The sequence below is a fragment of the Sebastes fasciatus genome, chromosome 1 (genome assembly GCF_043250625.1).
Source record: "Sebastes fasciatus isolate fSebFas1 chromosome 1, fSebFas1.pri, whole genome shotgun sequence".
NCBI lineage: Eukaryota > Metazoa > Chordata > Actinopteri > Perciformes > Sebastidae > Sebastes > Sebastes fasciatus.
Genome location: NC_133795.1, coordinates 43,729,824 through 43,750,496, shown reverse-complemented (window position 1 = coordinate 43,750,496; position 20,673 = coordinate 43,729,824). Strand labels below are relative to the sequence as shown.

General features: G+C 41.2%; 1 protein-coding gene across 11 annotated transcripts in view; it reads left to right on the top strand.

The window, feature by feature from the left end:
* Positions 1-20,673, top strand: part of ptprt (protein tyrosine phosphatase receptor type T) — a 389,841-nt gene that overhangs the window by 311,868 nt on the left and 57,300 nt on the right. For all 11 annotated transcript variants that reach the window (XM_074649699.1, XM_074649700.1, XM_074649697.1 and 8 more), the window contains 3 exons: positions 11,501-11,593; positions 11,718-11,812; positions 16,774-16,861. In XM_074649699.1, the coding sequence (XP_074505800.1) occupies positions 11,501-11,593; positions 11,718-11,812; positions 16,774-16,861 (276 nt within the window). The remainder of the gene's footprint in view (positions 1-11,500; positions 11,594-11,717; positions 11,813-16,773; positions 16,862-20,673) is intronic.

Genomic DNA, 20,673 nt, shown 5'->3' with positions numbered 1-20,673 from the left:
GTCACATGACCTGGGTGACGACCAATCAGTGCTTCAACAACCTGTATAGACAAGTTTTATTGTTGAAATGTACATTCATGTCCTGTTCCATTAATGTACTCTGAGTGGGAGGGTTAGGGGCTAACAGAAACATCTGGCCAACATCAGTATTCAGGAGAATAAAAATGGGATTTTGGACTGAAGTGAAAGATTGGAGCCCTGCCAGCAGACCTCAGTGATGTGACATTTTGCTGTTTTAACGTGTCCTTTACTGGATATGTTGAAGATGCACTTTAACAGCACTGTGCTGCTGCTGCCCAGTGAAGAGGCTCCCGAGTCGCCTCCGGACCACTTCTGTCCACAGCTTCTATTGGAAGGAGTTTTTCCACCGCAATTACTGAAAGGCAATTATTTCCCCCAGTCTAGTTCAGCATAGCATTAGGCTGCATGTAAGGTGATTATGGCTAATGGTAGTCATTTTGTTTGGCCATAATGTGGCAGTACTGGGTAATTGAAGGTGAGAGCAGGTTGAGAGATAGTCATTTGAAGCGCTACGTGCTCAGGGAAGATTGAGCCTCTTTTCCAGCCACGTCTTGACTGCCGGCTTACACAACTGCTATTCACATCTAGTCACATCTGTCTCTCAGTCACTCTGCCTCTGACAAGTCTTCATCTATCTGTCTGCCAGTCCGTCTCCCCAGCCTTCATTATATAGAGCGACATACAGCCTCTCCTTCATCATATAGAGCTACATACAGCCTCTCCTTCATCATATAGAGCGACATACATCCTCTCCTTCATCATATAGAGCTACATACAGCCTCTCCTACATCATATAGAGCGACATACAGCCTCTCCTTCATCATATAGAGCGACATACAGCCTCTCCTTCATCATATAGATCTACATACAGCCTCTCCTTCATCATATAGAGCGACACACAACCTCTCCTTCATCATATAGAGCTACATACAGCCTCTCCTACATCATATAGAGCGACATACAGCCTCTCCTTCATCATATAGAGCGACATACAGCCTCTCCTTCATCATATAGATCTACATACAGCCTCTCCTTCATCATATAGAGCGACACACAACCTCTCCTTCATCATATAGAGCTACATACAACCTCTCCTACATCATATAGAGCTACATACAGCTTTCCTTCATCATATAGAGCGACATACAGCCTCTCCTTCATCATATAGATCTACATACAGCCTCTCCTTCATCATATAGAGCGACACACAACCTCTCCTTCATCATATAGAGCTACATACAACCTCTCCTACATCATATAGAGCTACATACAGCTTTCCTTCATCATATAGAGCTACATACAGCCTCTCCTTCATCATATAGAGCTACATGTGTTGTTCATTGATTTACAATAATAAATATATACATGCATTTGCATAAAGCAGCATAATTGTCCACTCCCATGTTGATAAGTGTATTAAATACTTGACAAATCTCCCTTTAAGGTTAATTTAGAACAGATACAATTTTTTTGATTAATTTGCAATTAATCACAATTAACTATGGACAATCATGCGATTAATTGTGATTAAATATTTTAATCGATTGACTGCCCTAATATGTATGTTTGTATATATATATAAGTTAAGTTAATCTTCCTTTCTTAGCAGAGAGAACGAGTTAAATAAATGTCTCTTTCTCTGTCTGATCCAAACCTGCAAGATAAGACTTCATTTATGTTAAATTAGAGGCAGATTTGTCTGCACACACACACACACACACACACACACACACACACACACACACACACACATACAAACACACTCTGCGGCCTGGACGTTGTGTTTTCTCTCCTCGTGTCAGAAGAAGGAGATGAAATGAGTAAACGGCTGTTACTGTCTAGACCAGTTGATCCCAGTGACCTCCACTCCTATATATATATATATATATATATATAATATATATTCTCTGTCTGTTATGGCTCCTCTGTTCTGCCTCTCTCTTTCTCTGGCTTGCCTTTGCTCCACTATCTTTGTTTGTTTGTGTTTCTCTCTTTCAGTTTCACGTGCACTGCCCTGTGATTAAGTCCATGAAGTTTACCTGTCTATCAGAGAACTCTTTCTCTTTGTGTATTTCTGCCTTGTTCCTCTTCCTCACTCATTCTTTACCATACCATCTCTCCTTTTTACCCTTCCTGTATCTATTGCACTCCTCCTCCCTCACTTTAAGCTCCATCCTCTCCTTTTCTTTGTGATATTTGATGTTGAATCCTACACGGACCATGCATCCATACACACACATGAAACATGCACTTGTAGTTGCATAAAGAAACCATTTACATTAGGTACCTCTCTATTACCTTTTAACAGAGGCCAAGAAAAGCCTTATGTCAGTGTCACTGTCAGTTGTCTCTTGTGGAAACCCTCAAGTCTTTATTTAGTTCCATTTAAGCAAAGTGAAACTCTCTTGTGACCTTAATGTTGTAAATGCATTTCATTAGAGAGTATAGTCTAGACCTGCTCTGTATCAAAATAAATTGAATTGAATAATCGATCTTGTTTTCACCTGCAGCCCATGATGGCATCAAGGATGTGTTTATTTCCTTTTTCTTTCGACATTTCCTTGGTTCTCTTGTTTCTGGACAACAGCTCAGCTACACTTGTATTTTCCATCTTTTATGCCAGCAGCTCACTGTTTCATACAGGGTGTAATATGTTTCAAATATCAGAGCGATTTTTCATCCATACCAAAGAGAACCACAGCGGCCCGGCTCTGCAGCAATAACATGAAGCTGAATCTGACCTTGTGCTTCACAGAGAGGTGAACTTATCAGCTACAGCTGATCCACCTTAAAGAAAAACACTGCTGCTACTTTTCAGTCTGTGGGCGTATCCAGCTCTTCATATTATCATGATTATTAATATCAGGTGATTTGTAGTCCAGTTGTGGGAGTGATGTACATCAGATAATAGAGGTGACACAAAGTGTTGGTCAAGCTACTTGGAAAGTGTAGTGAGCTAAGCTAGCAGTTATCTCACTACCCTGAAGCTCCCACCCAGAGAACTGTAGCACACTAACTTACCAGTTATCTCACTACCCTGAAGCTCCCACCCAGAGAAACGTAGCACACTAACTTACCAGTTATCTCACTACCCTGAAGCTCCCATCCAGAGAAACGTAGCACACTAACTTACCAGTTATCTCACTACCCTGAAGCTCCCATCCAGAGAAACGTAGCACACTAACTTACCAGTTATCTCACTACCCTGAAGCTCCCACCCAGAGAAACGTAGCACACTAAGCCAGCAGTTATCTCACTACCCTGAAGCTCCCCCCCAGAGAAACGTAGCACACTAAGCTACCAGTTATCTCACTACCCTGAAGCTCCCAACCAGAGAACTGTAGCACACTAAGCACGCAGTTATCTCACTACCCTGAAGCTCCCATCCAGAGAAACGTAGCACACTAAGCCAGCAGTTATCTCACTACCCTGAAGCTCCCGCCCAGAGAACCGTAGCACACTAAGCAAGCAGTTATCTCACTACCCTGAAGCTCCCACCCAGAGAACTGTAGCACACTAAGCAAGCAGTTATCTCACTACCCTGAAGCTCCCACCCAGAGAAACGTAGCACACTAAGCTACCAGTTATCTCACTACCCTGAAGCTCCCGCCCAGAGAAACGTAGCACACTAAGCTACCAGTTATCTCACTACCCTGAAGCTCCCACCCAGAGAAACGTAGCACACTAAGCAAGCAGTTATCTCACTACCCTGAAGCTCCCACCCAGAGAAACGTAGCACACTAAGCTACCAGTTATCTCACTACCCTGAAGCTCCCGCCCAGAGAACTGTAGCACACTAAGCTACCAGTTATCTCACTACCCTGAAGCTCCCGCCCAGAGAAACGTAGCACACTAAGCCAGCAGTTATCTCACTACCCTGAAGCTCCCACCCAGAGAACTGTAGCACACTAAGCAAGCAGTTATCTCACTACCCTGAAGCTCCCGCCCAGAGAACCGTAGCACACTAAGCAAGCAGTTATCTCACTACCCTGAAGCTCCCACCCAGAGAACTGTAGCACACTAAGCAAGCAGTTATCTCACTACCCTGAAGCTCCCACCCAGAGAAACGTAGCACACTAAGCTACCAGTTATCTCACTACCCTGAAGCTCCCGCCCAGAGAAACGTAGCACACTAAGCTACCAGTTATCTCACTACCCTGAAGCTCCCGCCCAGAGAAACATCGCACACTAAGCTACAGCAGCAAAAGTAGTTGAACTCCATCAAAGCTGTTGTTATACGTCTGCAGACGGGAGGACAACTGGTCCATCCGGTCCATTGTTTCTGCAGTTAGCAGCTCGACGCTAACTTGCTTTTTTCCTGTTGCGTGTCAAGTTAGCTGGCAGACTTCATTGTAGTCCTTGGTGCTAAACGTGTTCACTCTGGATTAGAGTGCAAACAGAGTTAAGCAGGAATGTTAAAGGCTCTTGTGTCCTCTGCCTTAGAAGAATTTCTTGTACCGTTACGTCTGTTGTTAGCTGCATAGCTACGAGCTGCTGGTCTGGAGGTGAGAGGAGGAGAAAGCGGGAGAACAGGTAGCGCCGCTAGGTGCTTGTAGCGCCACTAGTTGCTTGTAGCAAGCTGCTTGTAGCGCCGCTACTGTCAAACACTGGTGACTGATGTTTGCTAGTTCCATCTGAACTGGTGACTAATGTATACCAGTTCTATCTGAACTGGTGACTGATGTATACTAGTTACATCTGAACTGGTGACTGATGTATACTAGTTACATCTGAACTGGTGACTGATGTATACCAGTTACATCTGAACTGGTAACTGATGTATACTAGTTACATCTGAACTGGTGACCAATGTATGCTAGTTACATCTGAACTGGTGACTGATGTATACCAGTTACATCTGAACTGGTCACCGATGTATACCAGTTCCATCTGAACTGGTGACTGATGTATGCTAGTTACATCTGAAGTCTGTTGGTATTTAATCTCAGAGTAGTAATACAGCACAGTGGATATCCTTGGTTAACCTAAATACTCTGTATTTGGTTGTTACTGTTTTAATACAGATGGTAATGGTTGTATTGTATTAGTGTGCAGTGTTTAACATCATTTCAATTTCACTTTCAATTTTTGTTTGACAGTTGTGGGTGTAATTAGTGTGTGTGCTGGCTGATGCAGACTGTAATGAATGAGAGCGGCGTACAGAGATGATGTGAGGACATTCACTTGCTTCTGTAATGAAGTCATCTCTTTAGTGTGATTGGCTTTTAACAGTAATTGCCAGTTGGGGATATCAAGGATGTCAGTGAATTATATTGAATTATACAATGGCTTCAGAAAATACTCCCCTCTAGTTGGCCGGCAGCTGTCCATTTAAATGATATACTGTTATATTTAGGACCCAGTTCTGGTCAACAGCTTGTTTGTGACATGGTGTCCTGTATTACTGCTGACATAGCAAAATACATCAAACATTCAACAACTAAAACAGAGTTGAGTGCAGACACTGTCACAAATAAGCAGATGCTGAATTATATTAAGGCTATATTTAATTATATTTAATAGTTTTATTATAACATAACTGAAGACTGCATGAGAACTAGAATATAGAAACAGGAGTTAAGAGTTAACACAGGGGTACTCTGAAGACTGAGGACATTTAACCTCTAACAGGTCTAGAATATAGAAAGTGAAGAGTTAACACAGGGGTACTCTGAAGACTGAGGACATTTAACCTCTAACAGGTCTAGAATATAGAAAGTGAAGAGTTAACACAGGGGTACTCTGAAGACTGAGGACATTTAACCTCTAACAGGTCTAGAATATAGAAAGTGAAGAGTTAACACAGGGGTACTCTGAAGACTGAGGACATTTAACCTCTAACAGGTCTAGAATATAGAAAGTGAAGAGTTAACACAGGGGTACTCTGAAGACTGAGGACATTTAACCTCTAACAGGTCTAGAATATAGAAAGTGAAGAGTTAACACAGGGGTACTCTGAGAGTTAACAGTGTGTTGAAGTCCTCCATAACGGAGTCTTAATAAAGTCAGCGGGTGGGAGGAGGAAACTTTATATAGCATGAAGGACTGCATTAACATACACACTCAGTGACAGCAGAAACGGCCTTCACACACGCACACACACACACACACACACACACACACACACACACACACACACACACAGAGTGACTGTGGGGTCAATAAATCTCTCTATTAGCATTGAGATGTCTTCATCATAGTCAGTGTTGTGGAGCTGCTGCTATGACTCCATTTCATGGCTGGCTTCATGCATATCTGACCTTGGTGTGACACACACACACACACATTTATACACTTAAACCCACATACTAAATTGTTGGCATGCGAATACACACTTGTATTAGTGCAGGAGCGCTCACACACAGCTGGAGCCTGTGTGTGTGTGTGTGTGTGTGTGTGTGTGTGTGTGTGTCATCCTCTCTTCACTCCCCTTCTTCTTCTCCTCTTCCTTCATCTTGTTTCTTCTCTCCTCCATCTGTTCTCTCTACTCGTCTTCCCTCCTCCCCTTTTTTACCGCCTCCTCTCACCTCTCATTCAGTCTTTTAAAGTCTTTTAAGTTAAACACAGTTTTAATGGTGAGTTACAGTAAGTGGTTGAACGGGTGAGGAAATAGAAAGGGTTTCTAAGACAAAGAGTATTGTTTTGAGTTAAATCGTAACATCAACGATGTGTCTAGAAGTCCGGGAGATCCATCTTGGATAGTAAATTATCATGAAGACAAAACACATAAATCAGATAGTTGCTCAGATGATAAATGATATTTCTGTTATTAAATGAGCTAGACAGGTGATTCAGGCTTCATTATTGTCCAGTCTTAGCTCAGCAGTACGGTCGAATGCTACGACGGAGAAGATAAAGAAAGATCAAATGGTAGAAAACAGAGCAGTGTGTCTAGTTCTCTGTATGTTGTTGTAATGCTTAACTGTCTGGCTTGGTTACTGGTTAGAAATGGATTACTCTATTCATTACTTGTATTTATCAGAAATATCTCTGTGTATTTGTTTAATGATTTATCCTTCAGTTTAGATAGACATGACTATTCTACCAGACATGTGACTGAAGGAAAGTTCACGTTAAGGGCTAAAGCCTTGGACACACCACGAACGTCAGGAGCGCGTGGCGGCTACGTGGCGTGGTGGCTGCGTGATTCACGCATCGGGAGTTCACACCAGCTGCATTTCAACTGCTTGTCAGCTGTGTTTCTGCTGCTGCAGCTGCTGCTGTCAGCCCTTTCTTTGTACATAGAGTTTGCCTTTGAATGGCCATTTCATGTCATTATAAATATCATTTATATTTATTTTAGACAGAGAAAGGTTAAGAAATGTGTGGTAATTTGTAAATAATAGTAATAATCCACAATTAAAACTCCGTACTATATTCATTCATGGAGCTCTCCAAGTAACTGCATGTTCCACAGCACTGACTGCTCATATTTCAGAATAAAAGCGTTGTGTTAACAAATTAAGGAATTCTGTCCACAGAAAAAATGCTTGAGGGCTTTTATTTTGAAATGGAAGCAGGAAGTGTTGATTTAAAAATAAGTCTTTACTTTTTTTTCCTCACCGTAACATATTCTACAGATAGACATTGAAATTGTAGTAATCTTGCTGGTATGATGTCACTATACAGTCAATAGAGCACCTTCACTGTCTGCTGCTGTTGTGAGACGTGCGCGGCACGCGTCAAAAATAGGCGAGACCTCTAATCCTCTAGAGGAGACGCAGCTGAGACACGCGTCTCACGCGGGCAGTGTGGCTGCTCCAACCTGTGAACACGACGAATGAATAGGGTGAGGGAATCGGAGTCTCTGATGAGTTTTGGGAGGAAGTTCCAAAGCCTGGGAGCTGCCCTGGAGAAAGCTCTGTCCCCAAAGCTGCTGAGGTTGGACTTGGGGGTGGAAAGTAGACCAGCTGAGGTGGATCTGAGGGACTGTTGGGGTTGGTAGGGGGAGAGGAGGTCAGAGAGGTAAGGGGGAGCAAGTTGGTGGAGGGCTTTGTAGGTGAGAGTCAGGATTTTGTAGGTGATCCGGTGGGAGACAGGGAGCCAGTGGAGGTCTTTGAGGACTGGGGTGATGTGATGCCAGGATTTGGTGTGGGTGAGGAGTCGGGCAGCTGTGTTCTGGACCAGTTGGAGTTTATTGATGGAGGTAATGCTTAAGCCGTACAGGAGAGTTGCAGTAGTCAAGGCGGGAGGAGATGAAGGTGTGGATGAGCTTCTCGGCAGCGGGGGGTGTGAGGGAGGGTCGGATCTTTGCAATATTGCGCAGATGGTAGAAGGATACTTTGACAAGTTGGCGGATGTGGGGCTCAAGGGAGAGGGTGGGGTCAAGAATCACGCCAAGGTTGCCTGGGGGGACGGCGAAACAGAGGTGTTATCAATGGTGAGTGTGAGGTTGTTGGTTTAGCTGAGGGTGGGTTTGGCGCCGTATAGTATGAGGCTATACTACTAGTGTAGTATGAGGTGGTACTACTAGTATAGTATGAGGCTATACTACTAGTGTAGTATGAGGTGTTACTACTAGTATAGTATGAGGTGGTACTACTAGTATAGTATGAGGTTGTACTACTAGTCTAGTATGAGGTGGTACTACTAGTATAGTATGAGGTTGTACTACTAGTATAGTATGAGGTTGTACTACTAGTCTAGTATGAGGTGGTACTACTAGTATAGTATGAGGTTGTACTACTACTATAGTATGAGGTTGTACTACTAGTATAGTATGAGGTTGTACTACTAGTATAATATGAGGTTGTACTACTAGTATAGTATGAGGTTGTACTACTAGTCTAGTATGAGGTTGTACTACTAGTCTAGTATGAGGTTGTACTACTAGTATAGTATGAGGTTGTACTACTAGTATAGTATGAGATTGTACTACTAGTATAGTATAGTATGAGGTTGTACTACTAGTATAGTATGAGATTGTACTACTAGTATAGTATAGTATGAGGTTGTACTACTAGTATAGTATGAGGTTGTACTACTAGTATAGTATAGTATTAGGTTGTACTACTAGTATAGTATGAGGTTGTACTACTAGTCTAGTATGAGGTAGTACTACTAGTATAGTATGAGGTGGTACTACTAGTATAGTATAGTATGAGGTTGTACTACTAGTATAGTATGAGATTGTACTACTAGTATAGTATAGTATGAGGTTGTACTACTAGTATAGTATGAGGTTGTACTACTAGTATAGTATGAGGTTGTACTACTAGTATAGTATAGTATTAGGTTGTACTACTAGTATAGTATGAGGTTGTACTACTAGTCTAGTATGAGGTAGTACTACTAGTATAGTATGAGGTGGTACTACTAGTATAGTATGAGGTTGTACTACTAGTATAGTATGAGGTTGTACTACTAGTCTAGTATGAGGTTGTACTACTAATATAGTATGAGGTTGTACTGCTAGTCTAGTATGAGGTTGTACTACTAGTCTAGTATTAGGTTGTACTACTAGTATAGTATGAGGTTGTACCACTAGTATAGTATGAGGTTGTACTGCTAGTCTAGTATGAGGTTGTACTACTAGTATAGTATGAGGTTGTACTACTAGTATAGTATGAGGTTGTACTACTAGTATAGTATGAGGTTGTACTACTAGTATAGTATGAGGTTGTACTACTAGTATAGTATGAGGTTGTACTGCTAGTCTAGTATGAGGTTGTACTACTAGTATAGTATGAGGTTGTACTGCTAGTCTAGTATGAGGTTGTACTACTATTATAGTATGAGGTTGTACTGCTAGTATAGTATGAGGTTGTACTACTAGTCTAGTATGAGGTTGTACTACTAGTATAGTATGAGGTTGTACTACTAGTATAGTATGAGGTTGTACTACTAGTATAGTATGAGGTTGTACTGCTAATCTAGTATGAGGTTGTACTACTAGTATAGTATGAGGTTGTACTACTAGTATAGTATGAGGTTGTACTGCTAGTCTAGTATGAGGTTGTACTACTATTATAGTATGAGGTTGTACTGCTAGTATAGTATGAGGTTGTACTACTAGTCTAGTATGAGGTTGTACTACTAGTATAGTATGAGGTTGTACTACTAGTATAGTATGAGGTTGTACTACTAGTATAGTATGAGGTTGTACTGCTAGTCTAGTATGAGGTTGTACTACTAGTATAGTATGAGGTTGTACTACTAGTATAGTATGAGGTTGTACTACTAGTATAGTATGAGGTTGTACTGCTAGTATAGTATGAGGTTGTACTACTAGTATAGTATAGTATGAGGTTGTACTACTAGTATAGTATGAGGTTGTACTACTAGTATAGTATGAGGTTGTACTGCTAATCTAGTATGAGGTTGTACTACTAGTATAGTATGAGGTTGTACTACTAGTATAGTATGAGGTTGTACTGCTAGTCTAGTATGAGGTTGTACTACTATTATAGTATGAGGTTGTACTGCTAGTATAGTATGAGGTTGTACTACTAGTCTAGTATGAGGTTGTACTACTAGTATAGTATGAGGTTGTACTACTAGTATAGTATGAGGTTGTACTACTAGTATAGTATGAGGTTGTACTGCTAGTCTAGTATGAGGTTGTACTACTAGTATAGTATGAGGTTGTACTACTAGTATAGTATGAGGTTGTACTACTAGTATAGTATGAGGTTGTACTGCTAGTATAGTATGAGGTTGTACTACTAGTATAGTATAGTATGAGGTTGTACTACTAGTATAGTATGAGGTTGTACTACTAGTCTAGTATGTGCTGCAGGCCTGTAGCTAACGAGGATCTTAATAAAGTAAACTGAACTCATCTTTTATCGTTTCCTCCTCTCAGACAACACGACTCGTCAGCTATTTTAAATCAGTCAGTGCAGCCCAGCAGATCTACACGGATGTTCCGCAGCCCTTTATTCCTCTTTACCACACACACACACACACACACACACACACACACACACACACACACACACACACACACACACACACACACACACACACACACACACACACACACACACAGTGACCCATGTGGCCGGCTCATTCTTCATTCGTTTAGGGAAGCCGGTCTTTAGATTGGCTTCTGGAGGAGCTAATGAATCCACCGCCATCATTAACATGCAAATAGCTCCATTAAGAAAACATCCTGTAGAGTCATGAGGTTTATTTTACTACCACTTCTCCTTCTGACACACACACACACACACACACACACACACACACACACACACACACACACACACAAACACAAACACAAACACTTCAGGAGTCTACTGGTCACAGCACTGTACTACTATTAAACCAAAAAGAGATTAAAGATTAAAACATTAACTATTTCTGTCTAATAAAACTTCAAATACACTTTTTACAACTATTGAAAACTAATTTATTTTATTTTCTCCTCATTCAGTTAATACAGAGGTTTAACACTAGAGGGGGGGGGGTGTCATAGATGGGGGGTCTGTTGTCATGGTAACATATCCCCCCCCTCCATCTCTCTCTCCATTAACAGACAGCAGCCAGCCGTCACTTGCCCAGCCCTCTCTGACCCTGCAGAGTTTCCCCTACGGAGGCTGTGAGTCTGTGGAGCTCTCCTACCAGAGTGGTACGTATCTACACACAATTTAGTTAGTTAGTTAGTTAGTTGGTCCGTGGAGCTCATACTCTCCCTCCCTCATACTTCCTGTACCCCCCCATCTTTATCTTCCTGTCTTTCTCTCTGATGTCAGGTCAGTTTCAGCCAGCTATCCGGGTGGCAGACCTCCTCCAACACATCACCCAGATGAAATGTGGGCAGGGCTACGGATTCAAGGAGGAGTATGAGGTGATTACACACACACACACACACACACACACACACACACACACACACAGGCTTATAATGAAAACAACATTAAAACAGACTTCAACCTTCAGATGGACGTCATTACAAACAGGCATTATTAAGAAGGTCAAAGGTTGTCAGGTAACAGGTGTAATAACTGTTAGTGTGATCCCTGAAGGTATAAATATACTGTAACTGCTGGTGAAACAGTGAGTCAGTTACAATGTGGCGTTAAAACCAGTTTGCTTTAACGTGTTATTATCTCATTAACTCTAACAGCTCTAGTTGAAATGGGATCCTTACTCCACAATAAACAGATCATCAGAGGAAACATGGGATGCTCTCTTTGGCTTCCAGTCACAAACCAGTCAAATATGTCAGACTGAGGATTTATATGTTTCTCTAGAGTCATCTGAGGGAACACATGATCAGTTCACCATCAACAGAACATCATTACATGATGTTTGTACCTCCAGCTTGGTCATTCATTCCCTTATTCTGCCAACGTGGCATCCATCCGTGTGTCTGTGTGTGTGTGTGTGTGTGTGTGTGTGTGTGTGTGTGTGTGTGTGTGTGTGTGTGTGTGTGTGTGTGTGTGTGTGAATGAATTTGGCTTTATGAGGACTAAAGACTCTTATCAATTATTAACTCTTTACCTCATCAATATTGATGATCAGAAAAACAAACAGAAGGACAATAAAACAATCTTTCTCTTCTCCTCAGATCCTTTCTTTCTTTCTCGGCTTAATTTATTCTTCTTTTGTTAATATTATCATCACCAGTTTTTTTACTTTTCCAGTTAGTTTTTTCTCTCCCATTAGTTTCTTGTCGTTCATCTCTTCCCTTGTTCTCTCCCTCCTATCACTGCTCTCTGCCTCTTTGCTCTGCTCACATATTCTCCTTATTTTGTCTACGTTGTGTTTCAGTCCTATTTCTCTCCTTCTTCTGTTTTTCATCCCATGTATCTGCCTCTCTCCGGCTTCCTCCCTCTGCTCTCTCTCTCTTTCTCTCTCTCTCTATATCTCTCTCTCTCTCTATCTCTCTCTCTTCTTTAAATCCTTTGTCTTCCCATCTCTGGCTGACTGTTTGTTTAGAGCACAGTTTATCATAAACAGACATTTTCATAATCATTCTTTGTCCTGAGCGCTCTGCCGTGGGATCATTTTCCTTCCAAATCCCCATTCCCTGGCTTTCATTCATTTCTTCCTTTCTTCCTGTCTTCACTTTCTTCCCCCTTCATTTGCCGTCTCTGTCGCTGAAAATGAATCTTTGAGAAGACAGGAGGAAGAGGACGCCTCTCTCCGCCTCCTCCCTCGCACTCTCAAAAGAATGAATATTTTCTATTACCAACTCTGCATGCTTGTTGAAAATTGTCCCTCCGTGATGCCGTACGTTATATTTTCATTTGCTTCCTGTCATTTTGGTTTATACCCACTGATACGTTTCAGGGGGGAGCAAATGTGATTTATTCTCTGTGCTGTGAGAGAGAGAGAGACAGAGAATAGAGCTTTATTAGTAGACCTGCTGGGAGCTAACAGCTGATGGAGAAAAACTGGAAAGTATACATCAACACAAACAGTATATATAATATTACTAATAAATCATTTAACAGTATATATCATGCTCAATCTCAGTCTGTTAACAGGCTGTTTGTATAAATGCTGTTTTATTATTTATTAGGTGTGTAACGCTTCATCTACTACATCGTTATCTCTACCTATATTCCTACGATCCAACTACATCGATAGGTACTCGGCAAGTTGTCCTTCACGGGGACGTATATCGATCTAAAATCCATTCGCAGGATAAATAATCAATTGTATCGATACTAAGAATTTGCATCTTGTATTTAAGCACGACAAACGTTACATGGTTAGCACTTTTAATAGTAAAGAAATGTTAAACGTTACTACGGTTCACTCTCCCCGTGTATGACGTCATCAACATGCTCCAGCGGCCCAATCTCAGAAAGACGACAACAAAAGGAAGCAGGCTGATGGCGAGGAAGAGCCGGACCAGAGAGAGCTTTTCTGTTTGAGGTCCAGCGTGTGGAAACATTTTGGCTTTTATAAAAAGGGAGATGTCCTCGATAAATCACTCGCTGTTTACAGAATATGTAAAGGTCAGATAAAATACAACGGTAACACGACCAGTCTGTCCACGCACCTACTGAGACAACATGACATGTATTTAGTGTTAAATATTATTGATCGACCGTTTGAACTGAAAATGAGGACAGAAGTCACAGGTTAAATCACTGTTATTTAACTGGAATAGAAGTTGGTTTATTTTATTCTGTGGTAAATATTTCACTGCCTTGTATCTTGAGAACTGAAGCAGCAGGTCCTGCAGTTGCACTTTTTATTATGTTCTAATAAAAGCTGTATGTATTTGCATTAATTGTTGTTTACTTGTTTATATCCATAATTAATTTATCCCTGATTCCCTCACAAGACAATCTTTGAGGAATCCTGACCTGCTCTGTCCAGTATCAGATATTTATTTCAAAGTCCCACTGATTGAATGTTTGGCAAAAAGAAGTTACTGTATTGATTTCAAATCATTGAATCGCATCATATCGCTCTAGATGAGCCAAATATCATCATTGAATCGTATCATATCGCTCTAGATGAACCAAATATCATCATTGAATCGTATCATATCGCTCTAGATGAGTCAAATATCATCATTGAATCGTATCGTATTGCTCTAGATGAACCGAATATCGTTCTTGAATTGTATCGTATCGCTCTAGATGAGTCAGATATCGTCCTTGAATCGTATCAGAACCATGGAAAGTGATACTTATAGTATCGTTGTAAAACGTATGGTTAAACCCCTAATTAGTACATACCGTACTTGTTTTTTCCAGGCAGGTTAGAATACATTGGTGTGTGTGTGTGTGTATGCTTGTGTGTGTGTGTGTGTGTGTGTGTGTGTGTGTGTGTGTGTGTGTGTGTGTGTGTGTGTGATGTAACCTCCATTAACCCCTCTAATCTAACAGCGACAGCAGACACCCTGTCAGCATGTGGTTTCCCGCTGGGATTACACTCTTTATGACGTCTGAGGAGCTAGAGGCCAGCTGGTCAGGTTAATTACTATACATTATATATATATTTATATTAACTATAGGTTACTATATTCTAACCTTTAATGTAATGTGCAGGCAACAATGCTGGTTTAACTTAACAGTTAACCTTTCATATGATGCACCAGAAGAAAACGCCGTGTCCATTTGTTCTTTTTATCATTTTTCACTGTCTTCTGATTCATATCATATTTTAAGTAATAGTATCAGAATGCTCTCACATGAATGACACAATGGGCTGTTTGTCGTACACTCTCTCACACATACACACACACACTCTCTCACGCATACTCTTTCTCTCACACACACACACACACACACACACACACACACACACTCTCCAGCCCATTTGCCACTTTAAAATAATCTATTTTCTGCTTGATAGAGCGATAAGTTTAGGTGTCTGTTATTCTGTCACAGTGCATATAGTGTGTGTGTGCGTGTGTGTGTGTGCGTGTGTGTGTGTGTGTGTGTGTGTGTGTGTGTGTGTGTGTGTGTGTGTGTGTGTGTGTGTGTGTGTGCGTGTGTGTGTGTGTCTGTTCTATGGGGACCTCTGAGAGCTGGTTTGGTGTGATCATATTTGTATTATGTGTATATATCTGCTGTATTATATTCTAGAACATTGTCACACACTCCTGCAGTCAAACACACTCATGGAGGAAAGTGTGTATAAGCAAATGTGTACTGTAGCTCATGCGTGTGTTTATACATGCACACACATGAACACACACACACGTGCATGTTTTGTCCTTGCTATGTGTGTTCATCTTGTGAGGAGGGCCAGCATCACAGCAGGAAGGGAGGACAATCTGTCCCCTCTTACTTCAAACCAACACAACAATCAATACAAAAACTTTGATACCTGCAACCCCCCCCCCCCCTCCCCGATCTAGATCTAGCTGAAAGCTCAGGAACAGTTTGGACATTGAAGTTGGCTGATGAGCAGCACTGCTTCAGTGAACTTTTAGAGCAAATTAAAGCAAAGCATCTAGAAATACAGGAAGAAAGAGGAGAGCTCACACTCAGCTCAGTGACCTGTAGCTCCACCATTATCAATCAGCAGCATGAGGTTACTTCCAATGTACTAAAGTATTTTCAATACTTACTGTTAATGTTGGCAGCTGTTTTACATTTAGTCTTTGTCTGCTGATTACTTTTAGTCACATTTTAGTCATATTTATCCTCCATAGTTTTAATCAACGACAAGTCAGAACGTTTTAGTCCAGTTTCCGTTATGAGAGCCAATCAGCAGCATGAGTTACTCAACCACCCCGACCCAGACCCAGACCCAGACCCAGACAAAACCGCCAATTGTATGCATTATAGTAGCACATCTGTCAGGACTGAGACCAGAAGGACGGAGACGGACTGAGCGCCGCCGTCTCCGCCACAGTGCTTTTTTCGTCAACGATATTGCATGTTTGATATCGTCACCGTCAGTGTTTAATGACGTCGGTGTCGTTGTCATGGAAAAAATAAGGTCATTGATGAAGATATTTCGTCAAAGTTTCCGTTGAGGAAATGAACACTGGCTTTCACTTAAGCAGACTAACATCACTTCCACTGTGAAATATTAATATATATATATATATATATATATATATATATACATATAGTATATATAGAGTGTCACTTCCAGACAGATGTGTCTCTGAACACCGTCTCACTTCATCTTCCATCTCTCTTTGGTTCTGTTAGTTGTATAAGTTAAATCACATCTTGTGTTGTGTTTCAGCCGTAATGCGCTCGCCGCCCTGAGTGCTCTCATTAATATTCATGGTGCTGGTTTAACTGCTCCGGGCATCAGGCCATATCTGATGCATATTCATACCTCCATATGAAACCGTTGTTGTGTGTACATGTGTATGTTCAGGCCTTGGCGGAGGGACAGGCGGCACCCTGGGAAACGGCCAAGAAGGACGAGAACCGCAACAAGAATCGCTATGGCAACATCATCGCTTGTGAGTACTGCAATGACATAGATGGACTACTGGTGGACTACTGTCTGCTGGTGGGGCTGTTGATTTAATTCTGCTCAGTTTGACCTGTAGTTGAGCCAGAGAGAGAAGAGCATACTGATCGATTGATTGATATCTTCAATATCGAGTATCTAAAAGTTTCTAGTACCAGAAGTTGTCCTGAAATGCTCCTTTGTCTTTATCTGGAGACGTCCTGGTTTTAATGCTGTTATTTATATGTTATGAAGCTGTTGCACAGGAGCCGGTATGAGCAGCTTTCAGCCCTAGAAGCACACACATAGATCGTACTGAGTGTCTAGGAGGGAAAAAGCAGAGGTCCATTCATGGGTTTAATAAAACATGCTGAGGTACCAGGTGTACCGGGTAAAGAGAGCGTCCTTCAGCTGGAGGACACTGGTCCAAACCATCTGCCCCGCTGAAGTGTCCTTCAACCAGTCACTGAGTCCCTGCAGCTCCGGGTGGGTCCGCCTGCTGACGGCCAGATGCCAGCACAACTCAGGACGCTTTGAGAGGATCAAAACCTTTGAATTGAACGTTTGACATTCTCACCACCTCTGACAGGGAGGCCGATGCAATTAAAGCAAAGCAGTATGTTTCATAGAGAATAACACATACATGTTTAATAAGATCCGTCCTTTTTCAAATGTAATATCAAAGTCCATTCACACTCATTTCCTAAACCTCTGTAAGTCTGATACAGGAAGTACTGTGTCAAAATAAGTGTCCTTCTGCAGAGGGATTTATGTCAGTCGTGCTGCTGATCAAAGCTGCCGTTTTATTCAGACCGACTTTAGTTAGAATGAAGCTTCGAGCTTCACGTCGGAGCAGAGACGAGCTGCTGTAATGATGCAGAGTGTGTGTGTGTGTGTGTGTGTGTGTGTGTGTGTGTGTGTGTGTGTGTGTGTGTGTGTGTGCGTGCTTGTTATCCTGTAGGAGGCAGCCTCCGGTCTCTATTAGGATGAACAATAGAAGCAGATTGTTTGGTTGAAGTTTTATTGAAACAGTGTCTAGTATTCATCCATGTGTGTCTGTGCCATTAGACCCAGTTACATGACCAGTATAATCCAGAGGAGTGCTCTTGTGCGCTCACATTGTGCGCTTTGCGTGTGTGTGTGTGTGCGTGTGTGTGTGTGTGTGTGTGTGTGTTAGTGAGTGCACACAGCGATCCATGCGTGTGCACACATCTAATTACGAGGGTTTAGATGTCAAGGCAAAGACACTGCACTAACCTGAAGGCTGTAAAATGAAACATTGCACTGGAATGAAATAGCCTGTCAAGGACTTGATAGCCAACAGGAATTATGATAAATTTGCTATTAGTACGAATCCTTTAATTACAAGGACCTGGTAATGGAAACTGTCCATCTTGCTTGCTGTGATTGTACAAAGGCTCATTTTGCAGAGAAAATGTTTTAAAAGGCCGCCGGGGAAACGACTTTGTGCGCCGTCTTTATTAGAAGGAGGAAATGTGGTGAGACAGGCGGCCGAGTGGCTGCAGCTGAAACTTTAAATATCAGTTAAAGGCTCTTTTTTCTTCAGTCAGGTTGAACTTTAGTTCCCCTTTTGAAATAGTGGATCAGCTTCACTGTATAGTTCTGCATAAGTTCCCTCACTACCAACCCTCATCTCCACTATCTCCTCATTAATCATCATTTCACTTGTTCCACATTTACAAAGGAGACCCAAACAGGCAGCTACTGATCCACTACTTCAACCATAGAACCACCATAGAATGGGGATCCTTTTAAATACAGAAGTAACTAGACCTCACAGTTAACATAGAACATGTACACATACAGTATATAAATTATATATATATATAAAGATGATGTATAGTCTAGCCTTTCCAGTGGCGGCTCTGTTTTGCTAGTGTGAAAGATTTCTACTGGACATCAGTCAGGCCCAACAGCTGGATTGATACCTGACCAATCAGTAATCAGTGGTGAATTGTTTCAGTGATCATGTGACTCACCAGCTTGGTTGCATGAAAAGCGTATGAATGACACGATAATTCGCAAGGCATTTAGAAAGCCGTTTGTGCTTTAGACGTGTCATGTGTACGCCATGTAGTCTGACTGCAGTGTAAACGTAGATATACTCCACTCAGAGTTAGTGAAGTAGAATAAAAAGAGAGAGAGAGAGAGAGAGAGAAAGACTGCTGATGGAGGGAGGGAGGTGGACTGGTCCAACAAACACAGGAGACTGCTGTTTCGTTTTCTAAGTTAAGTTAGTGACCTGTTTTTAGTGGTGCTTGTGACGTGTTTTTAGTGACGTGTTTTCAGTGACGTTTGTGACGTGTTTTCAGTATTGTTTGTGACGTGTTTTAGTGACGTATTTTTAGTGACGTGTTTTTAGTGATGTGTTTTTAGTGATGTGTTTTTAGTGACGTGTTTTCAGTGATATTTGTGACGTGTTTTTAGTGACGTATTTTTAGTGACGTGTTTTTAGTGACGTGTTTTTAGTGACGTATTTTTAGTGACGTGTTTTTAGTGACGTGTTTTTGGTGATGTGTTTTTAGTGACGTATTTTTAGTGCCGTGTTTTTAGTGACGTATTTTTAGTGACGTGTTTTTAGTGATGTTGTGACGTGTTTTTAGTGACGTATTTTTAGTGACGTGTTTTTAGTGACGTGTTTTTAGTGGCGTATTTTTAGTGATGTGTTTTTAGTGACGTGTTTTTAGTGACGTATTTTTAGTGCCGTGTTTTTAGTGACGTATTTTTAGTGACATGTTTTTAGTGATGTTGTGACGTGTTTTTAGTGACGTATTTTTAGTGACGTGTTTTTAGTGACGTGTTTTTAGTGACGTATTTTTAGTAATGTGTTTTTAGTGACGTATTTTTAGACGTGTTTTTAGTGCCATATTTTTAGTGACGTATTTTTAGTGACGTGTTTTTAGTGGAGTTTGTGACGTGTTTTTAGTGACGTGTTTTTAGTGATGTTTGTGACGTGTTTTAGTGACGTGTTTTTAGTGACGTATTTTTAGTGACGTGTTTTTAGTGACGTGTGATTAGTGACATGTTTTTAGTGGCGTTTGTGACGTGTTTTTATTGACGTTTGTGATGAGTTTTTAGTGGTGTTTGTGACGTGTTTTTAGTGGTGTTTGTGACGTGTTTTTAGTGGCATTTGTGACGTGTTTTTAGTGACGTTTGTGACGTGTTTTTATTGACGTTTGTGACGTGTTTTAAGTGGTGTTTGTGATGTGTTTTTATTGATGTTTGTGATGTGTTTTTAGTGAGTTTGTGACGTGTTTTTAGTGATGTTTGTGACGTGTTTTTAGTGGTGTTTGTGACGTGTTTTTATTGACGTTTGTGATGTGTTTTAAGTGGTGTTTGTGATGTGTTTTTATTGACGTTTGTGACGTGGTTTTAGTGGTGTTTGTGACGTGTTTTTAGTGACGTGTGTTTAGTGACATTTGTAATGTGTTTTTAGTGACGTTTGTGACGTGTTTTTAGTGACGTGTTTTTAGAGGTGTTTGTAACGTGTTTTTAGTGGCCTTTGTGACGTGTTTTTAGTGACGGTTGTGATGTGTGTTTTTAGTGGTGTTTGTGACGTGATTTTTTTTACGTTTGGTACGTGTTTTTAGCCTCAGACTGACTCAGTAACCAGTTAGAGAGCAGTTAGATGTTTTCTGAAAGTCCATCACAGTTTTCAGTCTGAAAATCTGAAGAAAAGGAAGACATGGCAGCACCATCAGCAGCAGGAAGGGTTCATGTTTACGTCAAACAGAAGAAGAGGAACAAATGACATCGATGTTTACTGGTTACAGTCTGATAACGGCACCTCTAACTCCTGCA